The sequence below is a fragment of the Delphinus delphis genome, chromosome 3 (assembly GCF_949987515.2).
Source record: "Delphinus delphis chromosome 3, mDelDel1.2, whole genome shotgun sequence".
Lineage (NCBI taxonomy): Eukaryota > Metazoa > Chordata > Mammalia > Artiodactyla > Delphinidae > Delphinus > Delphinus delphis.
In genome coordinates this window covers 49095975-49121488 of record NC_082685.1, presented here as the reverse complement: position 1 = coordinate 49121488, position 25514 = coordinate 49095975, and the positions used below count along the sequence as shown (strand labels likewise).

The 25514-nt window shown below is 37.3% G+C and overlaps 1 protein-coding gene and 1 long non-coding RNA gene across 3 annotated transcripts in view; one reads left to right on the top strand and one right to left on the bottom strand.

Annotated features, from left to right (window-relative positions):
- SPINK5 (serine peptidase inhibitor Kazal type 5) overlaps positions 1-25514 on the top strand; it is a 69856-nt gene that overhangs the window by 35561 nt on the left and 8781 nt on the right. For both annotated transcript variants that reach the window (XM_060006858.1, XM_060006859.1), the window contains 9 exons: positions 66-114; positions 7912-8039; positions 8690-8750; positions 11081-11208; positions 12773-12884; positions 14346-14473; positions 18314-18386; positions 19287-19414; positions 19568-19646. In XM_060006858.1, coding sequence (XP_059862841.1) covers positions 66-114; positions 7912-8039; positions 8690-8750; positions 11081-11208; positions 12773-12884; positions 14346-14473; positions 18314-18386; positions 19287-19414; positions 19568-19646 — 886 coding nt within the window. The remainder of the gene's footprint in view (positions 1-65; positions 115-7911; positions 8040-8689; positions 8751-11080; positions 11209-12772; positions 12885-14345; positions 14474-18313; positions 18387-19286; positions 19415-19567; positions 19647-25514) is intronic.
- On the bottom strand, positions 11099-14219 carry LOC132422017 (uncharacterized). The gene is made up of 3 exons (XR_009518802.1): positions 14158-14219; positions 12520-12635; positions 11099-11232 (listed from the first exon to the last, which is right to left on the bottom strand). It is a non-coding gene; the product is annotated as an uncharacterized lncRNA (long non-coding RNA).

Genomic DNA, 25514 nt, shown 5'->3' with positions numbered 1-25514 from the left:
ACTGTTAAGAATCTATACTACTGTATTAAGATTCTTCTGTCTCTCTTTTTTCCTGTTTCTTACAGTCAACAAGAAGAAAGAGCAAGAGCAAAGGCTAAAAGACAAACTGCAAAGGTAATCTTCTCACAAATTCTTATATTATACCCTGACATTTTTTCTCTGCAATAACATTCTAGATATCTCATTAGCATAAATGTTTTCCTGTTTTTTTGGGACAGGAGAGATAAATATCATATGATATCGCTTACATGTGGAATCTTAAAAAATGGTACAAATGAACCTATGAAACAGAAATAGAGTCACAGATGTAGAAAACAATCTTATGGTTACCAAAGGGGAAATGGGGGTGGATAAACTGGGAGACTGGAATTGACATATACATAGTACTATATGTAAAACAGGTAACTAATAAGAACCTACTATATAGCACAGGGAACTCTACTCAATACTCTGTAATGACCTATATGGGAATAGAATCAAAAAAGAGTGGATATAGGTATATGTATAACTGATTCACTTTGCTGTATAGCAGAAACTAACAAACATTGTAAGTCTATACTCCAATAAAAATTGTAACTATACTCCAATAAAAATTAATTTAAAAAATTAATAAATATAACCTTTAACCTGGAAAAAAAGTCTTAAGTACAAGTTTCCTGAGTATCAATTTTATTTCATGATAATTCAGAATTTAAGGTTTAGTTCATTAAAAATGGAGTTTAACTTATTTGGCTTTTCTTAAGATTTCTGTTGTCAGGCACAGGTTATTACTATCAATTTTTACAATTTACTAATTTCAGGTTACATAATTCCTACCTCTTAGCTATTTTAAAGAGAGTACAACATCCCTATCATTCACATTAGTTCAATTTACAAAACAAAGAGCACATATATTATCATAGTTGATCTTTGTCAGCACCCAGCTATGGAGGAATACTAGTATTTTCACTTTCAATTATGACTATTAATTAAATCCTTTGACTTTCTAATTATTTTTAATCTACTTCACATTTCTATAATTTTACAATTTTATAAGTAGCAGAGCAAAGTCTGTCTTTACATAGATGTAGGATTACTCTCACATAGCCTTACACAAGGTTTACCTTTATTTATTCTGTTTCCTAACAACAGCTTCAAAAGTATAAGCCTAATAATTTGGGGGGGGAAGTTGACAGTTTAAAATGTTGCCTTTAAACTGATTCATTTTCTCAGTAACTTTCTGTTACCTGTTACCTGGAACCATCTTTTTATTAGTAATTCAGAATTGAAAATTTGTTTTATCCATAATGTTTGATCAGTTTCTAAATCCTATTAGATTTTTCAAATGGTCTTAACACATTCCTCCTCCTCTCCACTCCCATTGTTACTCTTCTGTTTCAAATATGCATCCCCCATCCCTGGACTTTATCAAGTAACTCCCAGAAAGGTGTCAGTTTCTCCAGGCATCATACTTTCATATTTGTTCTCTCCCCCATATCTTTGTTTCAGATATGTCTTTCTTTTTTTTAATAGATCCTTATTGGAGTATAATTGCTTCACAATACTGTGTTAGTTTCTGTTGTACAACAAAGTGAATCAGCCATATGCATACATATGTCCCCGTATTCCCTCCCTCTTGAACCTCCCTCCCATCCTCCCTATCCCACCCCTATAGGTTATCACAAAGCACTGAGCTGATCTCCCTGTGCTATGCGGCTGCTTCACACTAGCTAACTATTTTACATTTGGTAGTGTATATATTGTCAATGCTACTTTCACTTCGCACCAGCTTCCCCCTTCCACCCTGTGTCCTCAAGTCCATTCTCTATGTCTACATCTTTATTCCTGCCCTGCAACGAAGTTCATCAGTACCATTTTTTTTTTTTTAGATTCCATATATATGCGTTAGCATCAGTATTTGTTTTTCTCTTCCTAACTTACTTCACTTGTATGACAGACTCTAGGTCCCTCCACCTCACTACAAATAACTCAATTTCGTTTATTTTTATGGCTGAGTAATATTCCATTGTATATATGTGCCACATCTTCTTTATCCATTCATCTGTCAATGGACACTTAAGTTGCTTCCATGTCCTGGTTATTGTAAATAGTGCTGCAATGAGCATTGTGGTAAATGTCTCTTTTTGAATTGTGGTTTTCTCAGGGTATATGCCCAATAGTGGGATTGCTGGGTCGTATGATAGTTCTATTTTTAGTTTTTTAAAGAAACTCCATACTGTTCTCCATAGTGGTTGTATTAATTTACATTCCCACCGGCAGTGCACAAGTGTTCCCTTTTCACCACACCCTTTCCAGCATTTACTGTTTCTAGATTTTTTGATAATGGCCATTCTGACTGGCCTGAGGTGATACCTCATTGTAGTTTTGATTTGCATTTCTCTAATAATTACTGATGTTGAGCATCTTTTCAGGTGCCTCTTGGCCGTCTGCATGTCTTCCTTGGTGAAATGTCTATGTCTTCCACCCAGTTTTTAACTGGATTGTTTGTTTTTTTGATATTGAGCTCCATGAGCTCTTTGTATATTTTGGAGATTAACCCTTTGTCTGTTGTTTCATTTGCAAATACTTTCTCCCATTCTGAGGGTTGTCTTTTTGTCTTGTTTATGGTTTCCTTTGCTGTGCAAATGCTTTTAAGTTTAATTAAGTCCCGTTTGTTTATTTTTGTTTTTATTTCCAATACTCTAGGAGGTTGGTCAAAAAAGATCTTGCTATGGTTTATGTTATAGAGTGTTTCTTCTATGTTTTCCTCTAACAGTTTTATAGTGTCTGGTCTTACATTTAAGTCTTTAATCCATTTGGAGTTTATTTTTGTGTAGAGTTAGGTAGTGTTCTAATTTCATTCTTTTACATGTAGCTGTCCAGTTTTCCCAGCACCACTTATTGAAGAGGCTGTCTTTCCTCCATTGTATGTTCTTGCCTCCACCGTTGTAAATTAGGTGCCCATATGTGTGTGGGTTTATCTCTGGGCATTTTATCCTGTACCACTGATCTATATTTCTGTTTTTGTGCCAGTACCATACTGTCTTTATTACTGTAGCTTTGTGGTATAATTTGAAGCCAGGGAGCCCGATTCTTCCAACTCTGCTTTTCTTAAGATTGCTTTGGCTATTCGGGTTCTTTTGTGTTTCCATACAAATTGTAAAATTTTTTGTTCTAATTCTGTGAAGAATGCCACTGGTAGTTTGATAGCGATTGCACTGAATCTGTAGATTGCTTTGGGTAGTATAGTCATTTTCACAATATTGATTCTTCCAATCCAAGAACATGGTATATTTCTCCATCTGTTTTTGTCATCTTTGATATTTTTCATTAGTGTTTTATAGTTTTCTGAGTACAAGTCTTTTGCCTCCTTAGTCAGGTTTATTACTAGATAAGTTTATTCCTTTTGTTGCAATGGTAAATGGGAGTGTTTCCTTAATTTCTCTTTCTGATTTTTCATTGTTGGTGTATAGAAATGCAAGAGATTTCTGTGCATTAATTTTGTATCCTGCAACCTTATCAAATTCATTGCTTAGTTCTAATAGTTTTCTGGTGGCATTTTTAGGATTCTCTATGTATAGTATCATGTCATCTGCAAACAATGACAGTTTTATTTGTATTCCTTGTATCAGTTTTATTTGTATTCCTTTTAGTTCTTTTTTTCCCTCTGATTGCCATGGCTACGACTTCCAAAACTATGTTGAATAAGAGTGGCAAGAGTGGACATCCTTGTCTTGTTGCTGATCTTAGTGGAAATGTTTTCAGTTTTTCACCATTGAGTATGATGCTTGCTGTGGCTTTGTCATATATGGCCTTTATTATGTTAAGATAGGTTCCCTCTATGCCCATTTTCTGGAGAGTTTTTATCATAAATGGGTGTTGAACTTTGTCAAAAGCTTTTTCTGCACCTATTGAGATGATCATATGGTTTTTATTCCTTAATTTGTTAATGTGCTGTACCACACTGATTGATTTGCATATACTGAAGAATCCTTGCATCCCTGGGATAAATCCCACTGGATCATGGTGTATGATACTTGTAATGTGCTGTTGGATTCTGTTTGCTAGTATTTTGTTGAGGACTTTTGCATCTATGTTCCTCAGTGATATTGGTCTATAGTTTTCTTTTTTTGTGATATCTTTTTCTGGTTTTGGTATCAGGGTGATGGTGGCTTCATAGAATGAATTTGGGAGTTTCTCCCCCTGCAATTTTTTGGAAGAATTTGAGAAGGATGGGTGTTAGCTCTTCTCTAAATGTTTGATAGAATACACCTGTGAAGCCATCGGGTCCTGGACTTTTGTTTGTTGGAAGATTTTTAATTACGATTTCAATTTCATTACTGTTTATATTGATAGGTCTGTTCATATTTTCTAATTCTTCCTGGTTCAGTCTTGAAAATTGTACCTTTCCAAGAATTTGTCCATTTCTTCGTGGTTGTCCATTTTATTGTCATATAGTTGTTTGTAGTAGTCTCTTATAATCCTTTGTATTTCTGCAGTGTCATTTGTGATTTCTCCTTTTTCATTTCTAATTTTACTGATTTGCATCCTCTCCCTTTTTTGCTTGATGAGTCTAGCTAAGGGTTTACCAATTTTGTTATCTTCTCAAAGAACCAGCTTTTAGTTTTATTGATCTTTCCTATTGTTTTCTTCATTTCTATTTCATTTATTTCTGCTCTGATCTTTATGATTTCTTTTCTTCTACTGACTTTGGGTTGTCTTTGTTCTTCTTTCTCTAGTTGTTTTTTTTTTTTTCCGCACGGTACGCGGGCCTCTCACTGTTGTGGCCTCTCCCCTTGCGAAGCACAGGCTCCAGACGCGCAGGCTCAGCGGCCATGGCTCACGGGCCCAGCCACTCCGCAGCATGCGAGATCTTCCTGGACCGGGGCACAAACCCGTGTCCCCTGCATCAGCAGGCAGACCCTCAACCACTGCACCACCAGGGAAGCCCTCTCTAGTTGTTTTAAGTGTAGGTTTAGATTGTTTACTTAAGATTTTTCTTGTTTCTTGAGGTGAGATTGAATGCTATAAACTTCCCTCTTAGAACTGCTTTTCCTGCATCCCATAGGTTTTGCGTTGTCGTGTTTTCCTTGTCATTTGTTTCTGTGTATTTTTTAATTTCTTTGATTTCTTCAGTGATCTCTTGGTTATTTAGTAGCACACTGTTTAGCCTCCATGTATTTGTGGTTTTTACAGTTTTTTTCCTTTAATTGACTTCCAGTCTCATAGCGTTATAGTCAGAAAAGATGCTTGATACGATTTCAATTTTCTTAAATTTTCTGAGGCTTGATTTGTGACCTAAGATGTGATCTATCCTGGAGAATGTTGTATGTGCACTTGAAAAGAAAGTGTACTCTGCCACTTTCGGGTGGAATGTTCTATAAATATCAATTAAATCTATCTAGTCTATTGTGTCATTTAAAGTTTGTGCTTCCCTATTTATTTTCTGTTTGGATGATCTGTCCATTGGTGTAAGTGGGGTGTTAAAGTCCCCTACTATTATCATGTCACTGTCGATTTCTCTTTTCATGGTTGTTAGCATTTGCCTTATGTATTAAGGTGCTCCTATATTGGGTGCATAAACATTTGTAACTGTTATATCTTCTTCTTGGATTGATCCTTTGATCGTTATGTAGTGTCCCTCCTTATCTCTTGGAACAGTCTTCATTTTAAAGTCTATTTTATCTGGTACAAGTATTGCTACTCCAGCTTTCTTTTGATTTCCATTTGCATGGAATATCTTTTTCCATCCCTTCACTTTCAGTCTGTATGTGTCCCTAGGTCTGAAGTGGTGTCTTGTAGGCAGCATATATATGGGTCTTGTTTTTGTAAACATTCAGCTAGTCTGTGTCTTTTGCTTGGGGCATTTAATCCATTTACATTCAAGGTTATTATCAATATGTATGTTCCTACTACCATATTCTTAATTGTTTTGGGTTTGTTTTTGTGGGTCTTTTTCTTCTCTTGTGTTTCCCACCTAGAGAAGTTTCTGTAGCATTTGTTGTAAAGCTGGTTTGGTGGTGCTGAATTCTCTTAGCTTTTGCTTGTCTGAAAAGCTTTTGATTTCTCCATCAAATCTGAATGAGATCCTTGCTGGGTAGAGTAATCTTGGTTGTAGGTTTTTCTCTTTCATCACTTTAAGTATATCCGGCCACTCCCTTCTGGCTTGCAGAGTTTATGCTGAAAAATCAGCTGATAACCTTCTGGGGATTCCTTTGTATGTTATATTTTGGTTTTCCCTTGCTGTTTTTAATATTTTTTCTTTGAATTTAGTTTCTGTTAGTTTGATTAATATGTGCCTTGGTGTGTTTTTCCTAGGGTTTATCCTGTATGTATACTCTCAGTTTTTCCAGGAGGCTTCCCCTTCCAGGCCTGTTGAATCTCCTCACCTTGATCTTTCCTAGCTTTTATAGACTGTGATGTGCAACACATCATAAACATATATATTTTATATTGCTCTCCACCAATTTTATGAGCCTTCTCCTGCACCAATATTTAAGCACCCTCAAAAGAATGCTGATGGTAAATATTTACAGATCCACTATAGTGACATCACAATTCTGAGTCTATGATAGAAGCCTTTTATTTTTTTATTTTTTTAATTTAATTTATTTATTTATTTTGGGCTGCATTGGGTCTTCGTTGCTGCACACGGGCTTTCTCTAGTTGCAGTGAGGGGGGGGCTACTCTTCATTGTGGTTCGCAGGCTTCTCACTGCAGTGGCTTCTCTTGTTGCAGAGCACGAGCTCTAGCTGTGCAGGCTTCAGTAGTCGTGGCAGGCGGGCTCAGTAGTTGTGGCGCACGAGCTTAGTTGCTCCGTGGTATGTGGCATCTTCCCAGTCCAGGGCTCGAACCTGTGTCCCCTGCATTGGCAGGTGGATTCTTAACCACTGCACCACCAGGGAAGCCCCGATAGAAGACTTTTAAATGCTTACTGACTTACTGCTACATGTAATCACTTTTCTTTTTACTTCTTACTCTGCATTACTTGTCTTCATAATAGACAAAAGTGTAGGGAGGATAGGAAACCACTCTGAGAACATATTTTCTTCATTTTCCAGGAACTCTGCAATGAATGTCTCTGCTTTTTCTAGCTTCTAGAGGGCGTTCATGTTCCTTGGCTCCTGGACTGTTTCCATCATCTTCAAGGCCAACAACATTGCATCTCTAATTGTTCTTCTGTAGTCATATCTCCCTCTCACTCTCTCCCGTCTTACTCTTCCAGTTTTAAGGACTGACCCTTTTGATTTCATTGGGCATACTAGGATAATCCAGGATAATATCCCTATCTCTAGGTCCTTAACTTAAACACATCCGCAAAGTCCCCCCTGCCCTGCAATATATTCACAGGTCCTGGATATCAGGACTTGGACAAATTTGGGGGCAGGAGCTATTATTCTGCCAACCACAAATTGCTTTACGAAAGGGACAATAAATCATTCTTTTTTGTATCTCTCACAGTGCCTAGCCCAGAATAATATTCGGGTAAATTGAAGGTTTTATAATTAGATAAGTGACAGCAATCTCATATTCCAAACAATGTGTGACCTAGGCCTCTGAACAGCATCTGGCTAATACTAACCTTCTGCATCGTCTTCTTGATGCATCCATTACGTTTGGGACATTATATCATAGTTTTCAGAGGGGTAATGTGGAGGAAGCTTTCAATATTTAGTTACCTGATTCTATTTTTTTGTGTGTGTGTGGTACACGGGCCTCTCACTGCTGTGGCCTCTCCCGTTGTGGAGCACAGGCTCCGGACGTGCAGACTCAGCGGCCATGGCTCATGGGCCCAGCCACTGCGCAGCATGTGGGATCTTCCCGGACTGGGGCACGAACCCATGTCCCCTGCATCGGCAGGTGGACTCCCAACCACTGCCCCACCAGGGAAGCCCTAGTTACCTGATTCTTAAACCCTCCCTCACTTGGCAGGAGCTGTGCCGTGAATACCGTAACTATGTGAGGAACGGACGTCTTCCCTGCACCACAGAGAACGACCCCATCGAGGGCCCAGATGGGAAAATCCACGGCAACACCTGCTTCATGTGTGCAGCCTTCTTGTGAGTAGACCTGCAGTCACTGCTCCTGCTGAGTGTCGGAGAAGACAGGCGTGTGGTGGGCAAGAGAGATGATATTGAAGGTTTTTTCTAGGAGGCAGATGGCTATCTTTGCACTGAGTTTGGGGATTTACTCTTACAAAGCCATATACTCGGTGCATTTCTTTGTAGTGTTCTCAGTGTTCTGAAAGGTACCTGAATTGCCATTAAGGGAGGACCATGTGCTAAGAGGAAACTCCTCCAGAGTTAATGGCATATAAGGATTGGAATTTTTGTTCTCTGCGTACATACTGTCATGAATAATCCAAAGATGTAATCACTGGGTGCTAGCAAATTAAAAATTTGCTAATATTTAGTCATTTTTTAAGTATCCTAGTTGCTTTCTGAGGAGAAGGCCGATACCTTTGTTTTCCAAAATAAACAGAGTAGTGAAAATTTATTTACTGTCTGGCCATGGCATATGTGTCTTACTCTTTAAGCAATACTAAAAACAAGAAGAACAATATGGAGAGGTGTACATTTACTTTTCTACTCCCAAGCTAAGTTGGTATAGGTGTACAAGTAATGGAATATATCTATCAAGAGAGATTCCCCTTTAGGATAATATGTATTGGGTACTAGGAATGATTGTTCCCCCTGCCTTTCTCTTATAGCCAGCAAGAAGCAAAAGAAGAAGAAGCTGAATCCAAAAGACCTAAGAGAGGAGCTGAAAAGGTAGTTATCTTGGAAGCTTCATACCACAATGCGGTTTGCAGTTTCTCTTTAAAAATAACTCATGGAATCACTGAAGGCCTATGTGAGAGAACTCAAGGTTTAGTTAGTCCAGGGGTTGATAAAATTTTCTTAAAGGGCCAGACAGTAGATATTTTAGGTTGTGACCATTCAGTCTCTGTCACAACTACTCAACTCTGCTATTGTAGCTCTAGAACAGCCATGGATGATATGCAGATAAATGGGCATGGCTGTGTTCCAATGAAACTTTACTTACACAAAAAAGGTGGTAGGCCAGATTTTGCTCATGGGCCATAGTTTGCAAACCTCTGATTTACTCCATGCCCTATTTTTAAATGAAGATTTAAAATCCAGAAGGAGGAAGAACTTGCTTACAAAGGTAGTGAGACTATTGGTATCAGAATCTTCATACTGTTTCAAAGTTCTCACAGCTGCAAAACAGAAACAATTCAAACTTAGACTTCCTGACACCAAATCTAGCATTATTCCTAACACACTATGTAGCTTTGGATGAGCACATTTGGTCAAACCAGGTGTGTTCCTTGCTTTAACTTTAATTCTCTCTGGTGTCAGCAGTTGGCAGAAAAATAGAAGAGCAACTTTCCCCAATAATATTTTCTTGGTTTCAAAATGAATGACTCCAGGTAGATTTTTCCAGGTTTGTGGATATTTCCTTGCCCCCATCAAAAAACTATTGATATTAAAAATAATCTATAATGAAGTATCACTTGGAATTCTGTATGATTGGTTTGTTTACAGTTATTTTCCCCACAATTGTGAGCCTGAATTTAAAAATAATATGAGCTCATATGCTTCCCTTTTCAACATCAATAAGAAAATATTCTTCAGTATCAGACGATTTCTGATTTCACATTAGCTACTATCCATAAACTATCCTCTCATATCATATTTCTTTTGCTAAATATGACCAGTTAGGGAATCAGGCAGTGAACCTTGAAGGAAAGCTAGGAAAAAACTCACTCTTGTCCTCACTGAGTTTTGACTTGAACTAAAAGATACAGAAAAAAACACAAGTTCAGTCTTACTTGCCACCAGTAATTAATTATATGATCTTAAGTGATTTGCTTATTCTATCTCAATTCCTCATAACTCTGAAGCTAAAATTTATTGAGTACTTCCTAGATGTCAGTCATTGTAGATATAGTAGATATACATTATTTCACATTATTCTCATAACAATTCAGCACATATATTGAATACTTAATAGATATTGGCCATTATTATTTTAACTGTGTGAAACAGATACTATCATTATTTCCATTTTATAGAAGAGGTAACTGAGGCACAGAGAGGCAAGACCCCCTCATCCAAGGTCTCTTGGTGACAGAATGGAATTCTAACTAATGATATTATATAGCTGTCAACATATTGGGCTTGTCTGGACATACCTGGAATATTATGTTGAAAGGGAAGAATTAAGAATGCAAAATGGTGCAAATGACTGAAACAGATTGGAACAGAAAGACTGAAGTATCTGGGGATGCTTTGCTCTTGGAAAAGCACATAGGGAGCTATGGAGAAGGACAAGAAAGCTTTCTCCAAATATATGAAGGACTTTCTGCGTGCAGGAAGGAAAATATACTCAATTTTTCTGAGGGAAGTAAAATATGTTGACTTTGCTTACTGGTTTGAAAGAACGTATTCATCCCATGCAGTGACATCTTAGAAAAATAAAACTCTAAGGATAAGGATCCTATAGGGTTGATTAGAGATATTTTCCAAGATCCTCCCAAAGTAGCACTATGGCTAATCTGTGGGAATGATTTAAGAAATTTTGGAATGAACTATCTGGAGGGTAACGAACTCATCACTGCAGGTATTCCAGTGCAAATTAGACCACTTTTTGGCAGGCATGACATAAAGGGGATTGAGACGTAGTACAGATGGTTGCACCAGGTGAACTTCAAAGTTCTACCTAAACCTTAATTCTTTAAACTTCTATGCCATGTGCAGTGTTTTTATTGCATTATAATATAATAGAGAGGGACAATAAAATCTTGACTAAGGACTGTGACCAGTCTGCAGAGAACCCAGTTTATTAAGAGGTTCTTGCTTGTGTGTGACTGCAGGTTCAGTCTGGATTTGGAGGCTATATCTCAAGGACAAAGAAACAGAAACCTCTTTTTAAGTCCTGTGTGCTTACTAGGATTTGAACAAAACAGTTGCCAGAAAGAAACATTCATAGGTCATTTTCTTTTTTTTTTTTTTTTTTCCAGGAAGCACTTAGTAGGGACCCAACAAAGTAATTTCCAAGAAAATACCCAAGCTCTTGCCTTTTCTCCTCCTTTTAGGATACATGCAGTGAATTTCGGCGCCTTCTGAAAAATGGAAGTCTTTTCTGCACTCGAGAAAATGATCCTGTGCGTGGCCCAGATGGCAAGACCCATGGCAACAAGTGCGCCATGTGCAAAGAAGTCCTGTGAGTGCACAGATGAAGCCCATGCTGTGGGTGGCAGAGCCGGGAAGATAATATAGATTGTGTTTGTCCTTTCCTTACATGTAAAAATGACAAATGATGATCTCTAAAGCATTTTGGGGTGAACCTCTCTTTACAGAGGCTAAGATTCACAATTCTAGAAATAGGCAATAGGTGACTAAGTTATTACACTACATTCTCCATTAGTTCTGGGGTAGCACCTTACAATGATCACACCATCTTTCTTGGTAAAATCTTAAGCCCTTTGCTGTCAGGTGGATCCCTTTTCTGGATTATTTTGTAATCCCCATCGGGAAGAACATACACAGATTTTACTATCAATCTAACGCCTCTACCTGCATTTTTGGAAAAAAAACAATCACACTTCTAGGAAACTAAAAATAGCTTTACACAAAGTTTGGAAGTACACCTAAAATATTTGTCATTAACAGTCATTTGCTGAACATGTACAATGTATAATGTGTATAACGGTTGGTTATACAAAGTTGAATGAAACAGTATTACCAAAAATCATATAGTTCAGTAAGGTTTAGACATGGGCATAAATTAATATAACACAAAGGAGGAATTGCTAAGTGAAAAATGATATATACAGTGTGTTATGGTAGTTTAGGAAAGGGAGCGTTAATAGAAAGTTTTATGGAAGAATAGAACTAGATCTGGTAATTTGGATCATATGTGAACAGTATGGGAAGGAATGAGAGGAAGAAGGAACAGTGTAAGTAAAATCTAAAATTAAAGAAACTGTACTGTATGTACATAAAGAGAGCAAGTCATTTTAGTTTAGTTAGAGCTTACCCACTTCACCAACTGTGAATGCCAGATCATGGATTTTGAAGTCAATTCTATATACAGTGGCAAGCTGCTAAAATTTTTCAGCTAGGAGAGTAAGTGGCGTAAATATGGTTCCTTTCGGAAGATTCATATGTCAGCAGTAAAAAGGAGAAAAGAGGAAGGGACTAAAATTCAGAATACCGCTGGCGGTAGTAGGGGATTACAATAATCCAGTGAGAGGTAACTAGAGCAAGGGAGCTAGAATAGAAGGTGAGTGGGTCAACATAGGAGACACTGAAAGTGAAACCAACGTCCTGTGGCAACAGCTATGCGAGCTGAAGGAGAGGGAGCGGTTAGGGATGGCTCCAATGTTTTGTTCTTTGTGAAAGAGAATCCAGGAGGAAGAACACATTTGGCAGAGAAGATAATTATTTTGGGACCTTTTGAACATGAGGTATTTGAGAGAAATCCAGCTGGAGGTTCACATGAGCATTTACAAAATGCTAACTAATTGCTCACCTAGTCTTGCTTGAGGTTATGTAAACGCTGGTTTTCTTCTACTGCAATGAGAGCTCTTCCAGGCAAAAGGATGTGACATAATTCATCTTTCTATTGATAGTTTCAAAGAAGAGGACCTGCAATGTAATAGGTGTTCAATAAATGCCGGTGAATTCCATACAAATCTAATCTGGTCATATGATGAGAAACTCACAGAAATGCATTCCACTCTCTGTAATCTATTATTCCCTACCTCCCACTTTCCAATTTCCAGCCAGAAAGAAGATGAAGCAAGAAAGAGAAAAGAAAAGGAGAGAAAAGAAAAGGAAGATCAGAGAAAAGCTGTACGGAGTGGTTGCAAACGTGGCAGAAGAGGGAAAGCTGAGGTGAGAGCAGCCTCTAACTTCCATAACCAGAGTGGGCTCAACTCAATGGCACTGGACCCCGGCAGACCCTATGGTCAAAGGCTATGAATGTGTGTAGTGCTGAGTTGGAAAGCATCCTTGGAAGGACAGGGGATTTTCCCCTTAAGACTGTAGAGTAATATCTGAGCAATTTTTAGTTTCTCTAGGGCTCACTTTGACTTCTTTAAACTTGGAAATAATTAACATGAATACCAGACCCCAGTCTCTTGACTCCTCTTTATATCATCTAGCTTTCAGGCCAATAAATGATCCTAGGAGAGTAAGTGGTATAAATGTGGAGATGTTCCACATCAGCATCACATGCTCTTCATTTCCTTTCATTATTCTCTCTTTCCCTGAATGGAGCCACTTTTTGGAAGTATATTTTCTATTGTTCCTAGGCAGAATAATATGGTGAAAGAGCACAGGTTTTCGAGTCAGATAGTTTGAGGTATCATCCTACCCATGCCACTTGGACTTGCAAAGCACTGAATAAATCACTTCATCTCACTCAACTCTAGTTTTTCTTACTTAGCACTACTCTTATAGGGATACAATAAAATAATTTAGGCAAGTGTTTAGCACATTTCCTGAGACTTTTTTTTTAAGTGTCAGCATGACAGTGTTGCATGTAAGCTCACTCCTCGTGCATGTGAACACAACTGCCTGAGATCACAGCCACCTTATTTCTATTCTTATGACCTGGGGATATCAAGACCATCTCTTTGCCTCCAGATCTGACACAGGCCCAATATCTGCCTTTGATAAATTTTGGCTTTTCTGTTTTTCCATATTTTCTCCTGTAGGAACCTGAGTTCTCACTCTCAAATGATAGACTTGTTAAGACCCTTTTTCTATCTTCATAATTTGCTCAAGCCTGTCTTCCTTGGCATTTTGCATGATTCTGTGCTTTCTCCCAGCACTTCTTTCTCCCTTCTATCTACATTAGAGGTCAGCAAAATTTTTTTTTTCTGTAAAAGGCCAGATAGCAAATATTTTAGGCATTACGGGTCACACGGTCTCTGTCGCAACTATTCAACTCTGTTGAATAGCCACTGTTGTGGGAAAGCAGCCATAAATAATATTTAAATGAATGAGGGTGCGCTTCAAGTTTTATATATGAAACTTCTTATGTAAGAACAGACAGCAGGACAGATTAGTCCTGTAGGCTATAGTCTGCTTACCCTTGATTTGTGCGATTACATCCCAACCAGCTTTATCATTTCCCTTTGTAGAACCTTAAAAGCAACATTACCCATGACAACAGATGTCTTAGAATATGGATGATTCCAGCCCCTCCTCTTCTGTAGACAGCAATCCTAGATGTTACATGCCTTATAAGAGAACATAGACAAGAACTTCTTACTCAAATTATTTAACAAACTTAATAACAATACAACAGACCAAGTCATCCAAGAGGCCTGCTCTCTTCTTCCCTTTCAGGACCAATGTGCTGAGTATCGGAAACAAATGAAAAATGGACCACTCAGCTGTACTCGGGAGATTGATCCTGTACGCAATGAAAATGGCAAATCATACAACAATAAGTGTGCCATGTGTAAAGAGAAACTGTAAGTAATTCTCTCAACCTGCATGTTTAAAAGATAGCCACCTGTTCCTCCTGAATTAATGGTTATTTCTCATTTGCCTATAGCTCCTTTCGTGAACACTACCCTTTTTGTTAATTCTCAAATATTATCTCTTTCTCTTGCATCCCCTAAGGAACAGTGAGCCCTAGTAAGGGCAGCTAATCAGTGGCTGATTCCTACTCTATTTTCTATCATAATTCTGTGAACTGTGTCATCATGGTAGATAATTGCTCTTTAGAACACATCATGGCTAAATCCTAAGGATGGTTTGCAACGGTCATTGGAATAGTTAACCAACATAGTTTAAGAGGGTGGCTTCATGTCGTATGTATGGGACACATTTATTGCACAATCCAGGGTTTGTTCCTTCTATTTATTTTCTTTTGGTGAATGGTACTGATTGGAGTGGTTAATGATCCAGCTCAGCCACTCTTGATTTGTGTTACTGCAGCAAGTAACATAACCACTATTGGTCCCATCTGTATACTGAGGTAGTTTTCTAGGTAACCTTGATGGGTACTTATAGTTCTAAAATTTGATGCATATATCACAGTGTTATTAATTATGGTATTTAACTGATATGCATTTAATGAGCACTTAATGCTTCTCCACACACATTTTTTTTCTCCTTGAAAAAAAATCACAATCTTGTGATTGTGGTACTACAGGCCATGTGATAAAATCTAGTTATTCCAAGTGCTGCATTTTACAGATGAGAAAAACTGAATTTTTTTTCTTTAAGTACAAGGTCTCATGGGGGAGTGACTTCAGAGCTGAAACTAGAATCCAGTTCTTCTGAATACCAGCCTAGTATTTATTCCATGTCATAATATTCTTTAATAGAAGCAGGGTGGCAGAATGGGGCAGTGCTAGGGTATTAGCATCATATGGTTATTTCAGCTCCATGTTCTTGGACATGTTATTTCACGTCCCTAGGCTTTAATCTGCTCATATTTATAGTGGGGGTGGGGCAGCCATAATCATAGTAGCCACATGATGTTTCTTTTGAAAGTTAAATGAGAAAAACTATGTAAAACTCTTAGCACAGTGCCTAGCACAAAGGAGGTGCACAAAAAATGTGAATGGTCACTATTAGCACTGTCATTAGTGTTCAGCAAATAACAGGTGTCGCCATTAATAGCAATAAAAGAATGACTATTATGATCTCTTATGCTACCCTATGTTGCCCCTTTGCACACCTCATACTTCGTAGGTATGATGTACATAATTGAGATAGCTCTTCACATATGACTATTTCTTTCTGCATCACATATTAATAGTGGGTAATTTTGTGAAGGAACAAATGATGAATCTCAGATGCAAACAATTATTAAGATAAAACTTTGCTGATACAATCCATGTCATCTATGTTATAAGATACTTAACTGGGGCTTCCCTGGTGGCGCAGTGGTTAAGAGTCCGCCTGCTGATGCAGGGGACATGGGTTCGTGCCCCGGTCCGGGAAGATCCCACATGCCGCGGAGTGGCTGGGCCCGTGAGCCATGGCCGCTGAGCCTGCGCGTCCGGAACCTGTGCTCCGCAACGGGAGAGGCCACAACAGTGAGAGGCCTGCATACCACAAAAAACAAAACAAAAAGATACTTACCTGGTACTCCAGGTAACAAAATATTTAACAACATAACAAAGTATTTAACAACATAAATCAAATAATTTTACAATCTTTGGAACCCATGCATCTGACAATAAATGGTTTTTGATGGCCTACTATATAATAGGCAGTCTTCACGGACAGGTGCTCTTCAAGTGAACAAGACAAAATTCCTGCCATATGGAACTATAATATAGGAAAGACAGATTATAAACAAAGAAGTAAAAAGCTACATAACAAGACCAGGTGTTGATAAGTAAAGCAGAGTAAGGCAACAGAAAGGGATTGGAGGTGCTACTTTATGGTGTTTGGGGAAAGCCTGACAGTAAGGGAGACCTGAAAAAGGGAGTGAAATGAGCCAGCTGGCCGTCTGAAGGAAGAAAGTTTCAGGCAGAGCAGGAGCCACTGCAAGTTTCTGTATATATATATGAAATTCACAAGCTCAGGAAAGAGAGAGGAGGTCATTGTGTCTCAAGATTACTGCGTGGAAAATTGCAGAAATTAATTTGGAAAGATCATGTAAGGCTTTTTTGGGCCAAGAGAAGGACATTGGATTTTATTCTATGTGTGATCAGAAGCCACTGGAGATTTTTTTTTTTTTTTTTTTTTTCCGGTACGCGGGCCTCTCACTGCTGCGGCCTCTCCCGCCGCGGAGCACAGGCTCCAGACGCGCAGGCCCAGCGGCCATGGCTCACGGGCCCAGCCGCTCCGCGGCACGTGGGATCCTCCCGGACCGGGGCACGAACCCGCGCCCCCTGCATCGGCAGGCGGACTCTCAACCACTGAGCCACCAGGGAAGCCCGCCACTGGAGATTTTTGAGCAGAGCTGTGATTGTAGATTGAATTCCACCAGACTGAATCATTACAGGTGGTCTCTTTTTCCTAGTATTTGATTAAGATGTCATGACTTTATTATATTTGTTTGAATCCTCAGGATACATTTACTACCACTTCCCTATTTCTTATATATGAAAAGGGAGCTCCGTAAAATACACACACACACACACACACACATTCATGTTATATACATTCATACACGTTTCTTTTAAGCATAAAGCCAAAAGAAACTTTTTTTTTTACATCTTTATTGGAGTATAATTGCTTTACAATGGTGTGTTAGTTTCTGCTTTATAACAAAGTGAATCAGTTATACATATACATATTTCCCATATCTCTTCCCTCTTGCATCTCCCTCCTTCCCACCCTCCCTATCCCACCCCTCTAGGTGGTCACAAAGCACTGAGCTGAGCTGATCTCCCTGTGCTATGCGGCTGCTTCCCACTAGCTATCTATTTTACGTTTGGTACACAGACCTACTAGAGAATGGACTTGAGGATACGGGGAGGGGGAAGGGTAAGCTGTGACAAAGTGAGAGAGTGGCATGGACATATATACACTACCAAATGAAACTTTGAAGGAGAAATACGTGTACTAGAGTTCTGCAGTATTTGGATCTTGGGTCAACTGCATCAGAATCACCTGGCTTGCTTGTTAAAAATCAGGTTACTGAATCCCAATGTAGATCTTGTCAGTAAAATTGTTGGGATTGACGGTGAATCTGATTTTAAAAATCTCGTAGCTGATTCTTAATGTACATGAAAACTTAGGAACCACTGGCATAAATATTTTATCAGAAAGGTGAAAGGTTAAAAAAAAAAAAACTCAAAAAACCATGATCCTAAGGTACTTCCTATATCACTTGTCTTCTTTCTATCTTGGGCTCCAATGATATTATAATGAATTGAAATAGTACTATAATAGATTGACCTACAAATTGAGGAATAAGAATGGTGAATTGGTAAAGAATTAAAACCACAGCTTATGATAAAAAGGTGAAAGAACTGAGGAAGGCGGACTTGGAGACCTGAAACTTGCCTTTAGATATCTAAAGGATTAATATCAGGAAGAGGTAATGGATTCAGCAGGCTTGTTCTGTGTTTTCCTGAGAATGTGAAGTAAAACTAAAGGATGAAAGCTATAGGGAGATGAATTTGGTACAAATAAAGGAGACTCTGAGATTAATTTGACTTGATCTGCCTAGAATATCTACCCTGTAATGAGGGAGCTTCTTAATAACCAAAGTCACTGTCCATCTGTGAGAGGTGCAGAGAGGTTCTCTGTGAAGGAGGTGGTTTAGTATACATAAACTCTAAGGCCCCTTCCAAATCTGAGTATGTGTCTGCAAGATGACTACTGACTCTTTTCTTTTCCAGGCAAAAAGAAGCAGAGGAAAACAAAAAGAATTCTCGGAACAGATCAAATGGGAATGAATCAGCATTAGGAAAGGTGAATCATTAACTAGGTTTTGGCAAGAATGGTCTTTCTGTAAGTCATTACTTAACTATCAAAAATGTGGAAAGAGGTTGTCAATGTTACCAGTCAGGATATTGCCCTTAGAACATCAGAAGTCATCATTAATGGGAATATCTATCCCTGATAACTTTTTCAGTGTAGAAATTTAACACCAGATGGAAATCTTTTGGTCTAACACTTTATAAAACAGTTTTATAAATAGTAGTTTAAGTATCTCAATAGCCTGGTCAACTAAGTTTTTTTTCAACCTCATTGTATAGATGGGGAAAATGAGGTTCGGCTGCTGTAACAGATTACTACCAACAGTGGTAAAGCAACCCAAATTCATCATCATACATTTCTGGAGTTCAGAAGTCCTAAATGGGTCTCACTGTGTTACAGCCGAGGTGTCAGTAGGGCTGCTTTCCTTTTTGGAGGTTCTGGGGAAGATCTATTTCTTTGCCTTTTTAAAAAATTTCTAGAAGTGCCTGCATTCCTTGGCTTGTGGCCATCTTTAAAATCAGCAGAGGCCAGCTGATTTTTTTTTTTAAGCTGCATCATTCTGACACTGATTTTCCTGCCTTCCTATTTCACTCATAGGAATCTTTGTGATTACCCTGGGCCCACCCAGATAATCCAGGATAATCTCTCCATTCTAAGGTCACCTGGTTAGCAACCTGAATTCCATCTTCAACTTTAATTCCTGCTTGCCATGTGAGGCTACATATTTTCAGGTTCCAGGAATTATAACTTGGACACCTTTGTGGTCCGTTACAGAGCCTCCCACAGCAAGGTTAAGTGGCCGCCCAACTCCTGAGTCAAAATCTTCCAATTTTCAAGCTCAAATACTATGTGAAAATAGCCATTTCCAATGTAATCCTTCCTTCTTTTCAGGATGTATGTGATCAGTTTAGAAGTCAAATGGAAAATGGACAACTTACTTGCACCCAAGAAAGTGACCCTGTCCAGGGTCCAGATGGCAGGACACATAGCAACATATGTGCTATGTGTAAGGAAAAACTGTGAGTTATTTTTCAAAAATGGGCCTTTAGTTGTGAGTCTTAAAGGAAATAATCATTTCTCATCAGCTTGAGAAAATGACAGTTATTTTTAAAGCACACCTGAGGTGTTTGTTCACTTTAGTTGAAGCGTTTCTTCTCATGTTTTTCTTCAAGGGGAAGGGAAGCAGCCAAAAGAAAAACGAAAGAGCAGGACAACATGACAAACACAGTTGAAAAGAACAATGGAAAAGAGGTAATATATGTTAGATGTGCTTATACTTAAATTTGGATGATTGGTTGCAAGATTGATTCATTCAACAAATACTTATGGAATGCCTACTCTGTCCCAGTCGTTGTGGATATAATGATAAACAAGAAAGACACGGCCAGAACTTCAAAGAAACAGCATGGAATTCAATGCCCTAAGAGCAACTCTGATGCAATTACCACACATTTGCAGGAACAGTGGTAATTGTAAAATTATTGTTATTATCAAGTGGATTTTTTTCCTGAAGTTTTAAAACAATTAAGCAAATAGATGCCAAAATTACACACAAGAAAAAAAAGTATCAAAAGCTTGGAGCTCCAGATGATAAATTCTTGACTTGGCATTCTAGTGCCATCTTGTATTCAATTGGGGGTTTTAAAAATAAGGTTCAATGCTTTATGATAGCAGCACATAGAATATGACAACAGCACAATCTCTTCTAATCCATCTATGGACTTCAATTAGAAAAGTGAAATAGTGAAATTTCCCCAGGAAAGTTTTCCCATTAATGAGGCAACTTTTCATTAGTTCTATACTGACTACACAAAATGAAACATTAATAGTAATGTTCATTTTTGAAAAGCACGTTGGGAATTATGCATTTTGGTAGATGAATAGCTTTGAGAAAAGACTATTGTACAACTTCAAATGATCTCTACTGGATATCTATTCTATTTCTAATATTGATCACTTTTTTTCAAGTTTTAAAATATCTATTTTAGCAATTTCAAACAAGAAGAAATACTCTTTCAGCAGACCAGAAAGGCTCTTCACCCAACTTCCTCCCACTCCCCGTCCAAACCAAGTCCTTTTCCCAACAGCCTGGAATGCGATGCTGAACTTACTTATACTGATTATATACGTATGTAAATATAAATATGTAATTTTATACTTATTATATTTACATTGAGCCTAATGGGATTGCTTTTTTAGAGCTTTGCCAAGGTCAGGAGTAGAAAGAAGTAAAGAAGATATGAGAGCATGAAGTATATTCATTCACAAAGTGCAATCTTGAATTGGGTCCTAGAAGGGAGACTTTAGCACCTAATCTGATGACCCAAAAAAAGAAGAAAGAAAGGTATCAAACATGAATTTTATCTAATTATTTTCCCAAATCAAGTAGAATAATAGATGAGTTACACTAGTGAAATACATAGTAATTACATATTTCTAGTAAATTAGGCACTATACTAGGGATCCCTAAGCATGGAGAAGAGCTGTTCACAAAATCTGCTATTTTCCCCCCAGCTTTATTAAGCTATAGTTGACATAAAACATTATGTAAATTTGTGTACAACACATTGATTTGATAGACTTAAAGAATGTAAAATGATTACCATTATAGTGTTAGCTAACACCTCCATCACCTCACATAATTACCATTCCTTTTTTGTGGTGAGAATATTTAAGATCTACTCACCAACTTTGAGTATATAACACAGTATTATTAGCTATAATCACCATACCATATATTAGAGCCCCAGAACTTATCTTTTAACTAGAAGCTTGTACCCTTTGACCAATGTCTCCCATTTTCTCCAATACCATCCCCTGGTTAACGACCCTTCTATTCTCTGTTTCTATGAGTTCAGCTTTTTTAGATTCCACATATAAGTGATGTCATACAGTATTTGACTTTCTTTGTCTGACTTATTTAACTTAGCACAGTGCCCTCAGGATTCATCCAAGTTGTCACTAATGGAAGGATTTCCTTTTCTCATGACTGAATAATAGTCCATTGTCTGTGTCTGTGTGTGTGTGTGTGTGTGTGTCTTGGCTCTTGTGAATAATAAAATCTGTTTTTTTTTCAGATTTTTATTGGAGTATAGTTGATTTACAATGTTGTATTAGTTTCAGGTATGCGGCAAAGTGAACGAGTTATACATATATCCACTCTTTGTTTTTAGATTCTTTTCCCATATAGGCCATTACAGAGTAGTGAGTAGAGTTCCCTGTGCTATACAGCAGGTTCTTATTAGTTATCTATTTTATATATAGTAGTGTGTATATGTCAATCCCAATCTCCCAATTTATCCCTCCCAAAATGTGTTATTTAAAAAAAAACATTTTACTGAAGTATAATAGTCATATAGAAAAAGTGTATATATCATAAGTGTACAGCTATTACTAAGTGATCATATCTGTGATATTAACACCAGATCAAGAAATAAGATATCACCAGCAGACCAGAAACCCGATCATGCTTCCTCCTGAATAACCTGGTTTTGAGCTGAGCTTTCTCTTGGGGAAGAAAACAACATTCATTATTCATTTTGTCATTTATTTAGCTATCATTTATGCATTCTACAAATAATTATTAAGCACCTACTATTTTCCAAGCATTACTGTGCATATGAGAACAATAGCCATAAACAAAACAGATACAACTCTCTACACTTATGGAGTTTATACTGGAAGAACACAGATCATAGATGATGCGAATAAATAAAATGTAATAGCAAGGGGGAAATAAAGTAGAAAAATGCTATAGTAAATGCTGGGATACAATTTTAAGTAGCTTGTACAGGAAAGAGCTCTCTGAGAAGGTGACATTTGCACCTCCTAAAGGGATCAATTCCATACATGTAAGTGAGGGGAGAACATTCCAAGAAGAGGAACAGCAAAGCCTTGAGGCAGGGATCACAGTACAGCAAGGAGCCCAGTACAGTTGACAGAGTGACCACAGAGACAATTATAAAGGAGGCAATCATTAAAGTAACAGGAGGCCATCTTATGTAGGATTTTGTAGACCATTTTAAAGGCATTAGCTATTATTCTGAATGAAGGTTTTGAAAAGAGCAGTGACGTGATGTGATTTATGTTTTGAAAGAATGCCTCTGCCTGCTGAATTGAAAATACACTGCAGAAGGACAAGAGAAAAAGCTAGACAGCTAGTTAGCCACAGCAGTAATCCACAGAGGCTGGTTTATACTATGGTGGTAGTGGTGGAGGTCATGAGAAGTGGATGAATCCTAGGTCTGTTTTGGAGGTGGAGAATTTGTTCAGAGTTGATGTGCTATGTAAGAAAAGAGAAGCATAATTCTGTCTTTGTTGCTTCTTTATAATCCTTTATTTTAGTAGTTCAATCTTGGGGCAGCAGATACCTGAAAAATACTAAGGATATACCTGGTTCAGTCCTACCTTTACCAGTGATTCTTAGAAGGGGCTTGTCTAAACTCTCCCTGAATTATCTCTATTGATAAGGAACTCACCAGAGTCTAAAACAGTCCCTTTAGATGTTTGAATTATTTAACAAAACAAATTAGAAAATACTTCTTTATGCCTCTGAAATAATTATCAACAGACTACTATTACATTTTCTATTTCTTCTCAGAAAGTGGTTTTCAAGGAATTTGTTAATTCCATCTAAGTGGTCAAATTTATTGGCACACAGTTATTAATAACATTTCCACATTATCCTTTTAATAACTATATTTATATAGTGTACCACTTTTTATTTTTAATATTGCTAATGTGTGTTTCTTGCATTTTGTCAATTTTGTAAATAGTTTATCGATTTATTAATCTTTTCACACAACCAATGTTTGGCTTTGTTCTGTTTTCCATTTCATAAATTTCTTTTCTTTATTATTTGTTTTCTTCTATTTCCTCTGAGCTTAATTTGCTTATTATTTGCTAGTTTCTTGAAATGGAGGTTTATTGATTTTAAAACTTTTTATGTATTTACTTAAAACTCTCCTTCAAATCACTGAGTTAGCTACTGAGTTTTGATATTTTGTATTTTCATTATCATTCAGTTCAAAACACTTCTACATTCCATTATGATTAGAGTCATGAGTTCTTTAGAAGTGTGTTGCTTAATTTCTAAATACTGAGGAATTTTATAGCTATCATATTTATTACTATAATTATTCCACTGTGATCCTAAAACTTACATTTTATGACTTCAATTTTGAAATTTATCAACACTGGCTTAATGACCCAGAATATGGTCTATTTTGGCAACAACTTCATGTCCACTTGAAAGGAATGTATAGTCTGCAGCTGTCAGATACAGAGGTCTATAAATGTCATTTAGGTCAAGCTGGTTAATTTTGTTTTTCAAATATTATACATTGATATTTTTTGTCTGGGGTATCAATTATAAAAAGAAGTATGTTAATATTTCCATTTATGTTTGCAAATTTGCCTATTTCTCCCTCAGTCAGTCAATTTTTGCCTCAGATATTTTGAAACTATAGGTACATAAATGTTTGGGATTGTTAATTACTGAACTTATTATTTTATAATTAGAAATTCTCTTCTTTATCTCTGCTATTACTTCTTGTCCTAAATTCTACTTTGTGGGATATTAATATAGATATACCACCTTTTGTATGATGAGTGTTTGCATGTATATATTTTCCATCCTTTTACTTTTAATCTACTGGTTGAAATATAAAGATATAGTTAAAGAATCATTAGAGAAATGCAAATCAAAACTACAATGAGGTATCACCTCACACCGATCAGAATGGCCATCATCAAAATATCTACAAATAATAAATGCTGGAGAGGGTGTGGAGAAAAGGGAACCCTCTTGCACTGTTGGTGGGAATGTAAATTGATACAGCCACTATGGAGAACAGTATGGAGGTTCCTTAAAAAACTAAAAATAGCACTACCATATGACCCAGCAATCCCACTACTGGGCATATACCACGAGAAAACCATAATTCAAAAAGAGCCATGTACCACTATGTTCATTGCAGCTCTATTTACAATAGCCAGGACATGGAGCAACCTAAGTGCCCATTGACAGATGAATGCATAAAGATGTGGCACATATATACATTGGAATATTACTCAGCCATAAAAAGAAATGAAATTGAGTTATTTGTAGTGAGGTGGATGGACCTAGAGTCTGTCATACAGAGTGAAGTAAGTCAGAAAGGGAAAAGCAAATACTGTATGCTAACACGTATACACATATATATGGAATGTAAAAAAAAAAGGTTCTGAAGAACCTAGGGGAGGGACAGGAATAAAGACGCAGACGTAGAGAATGGACTTGAGGACACGGGGAGGGGGAAGGGTAAGCTGGGACGAAGTGAGAGAGTGGCATGGACATATATACACTACCAAATGTAAAATAGATAGCTAGTGGGAAGCAGCCACATAGCACAGGGAGATCAGCTCGGTGCTTTGCAACCACCTAGAGGGGTGGGATAGGGAGGGTGGGAGGGAGATGCAGAGGGAGGAGAAATGGAGATATACATATAAGTATAGCTGATTCACTTTGTTATATAGCAGAAACTAACACACCATTGTAAAGCAATTATACTCCAATAAAGATGTTAAAAATAGTTATTATTAAAAAAAGATATAAAGTATACTTCTTGTTAATATTATAAGTTGAGTCATTTTGTTTCTCCAGTCTGATAATGTCTGTTCTTTAACTGAAGTACTTGGTCCTATTAATATTTAATGTAATTATTGACACCACTGAATTTTAGTCTTTCATAATCCTATTTTTAAAATTTCTCTGTGTTTTTTTCCCTTTGGTCCTACTTTAAGATTAATAAAGTTGTTGTTATTATTATTATCATCATCATCATTATTAAACTCACACTTCCAAAAGACTAGCAACAACAAATAATCTTCCTTCTTCTACATGAAAAATTATGTATTTTTCACCTTGGGAAACATACTGACAACTAACATATACTGAGCACTTAGTGTGTGCCAAACACTGTATTATGTATGCATATAAATGCATTATCTGATTTGATTCCCTAAAACAAATGAGGCAAGAGCTATAATTATTCATGTTTTTCAGATGAGAAACTAAGGCTCAGAGAAGTCAGATAAATCACTTCTCTAATTAGTGGCAGAGCTGGGACTCAAAAACCC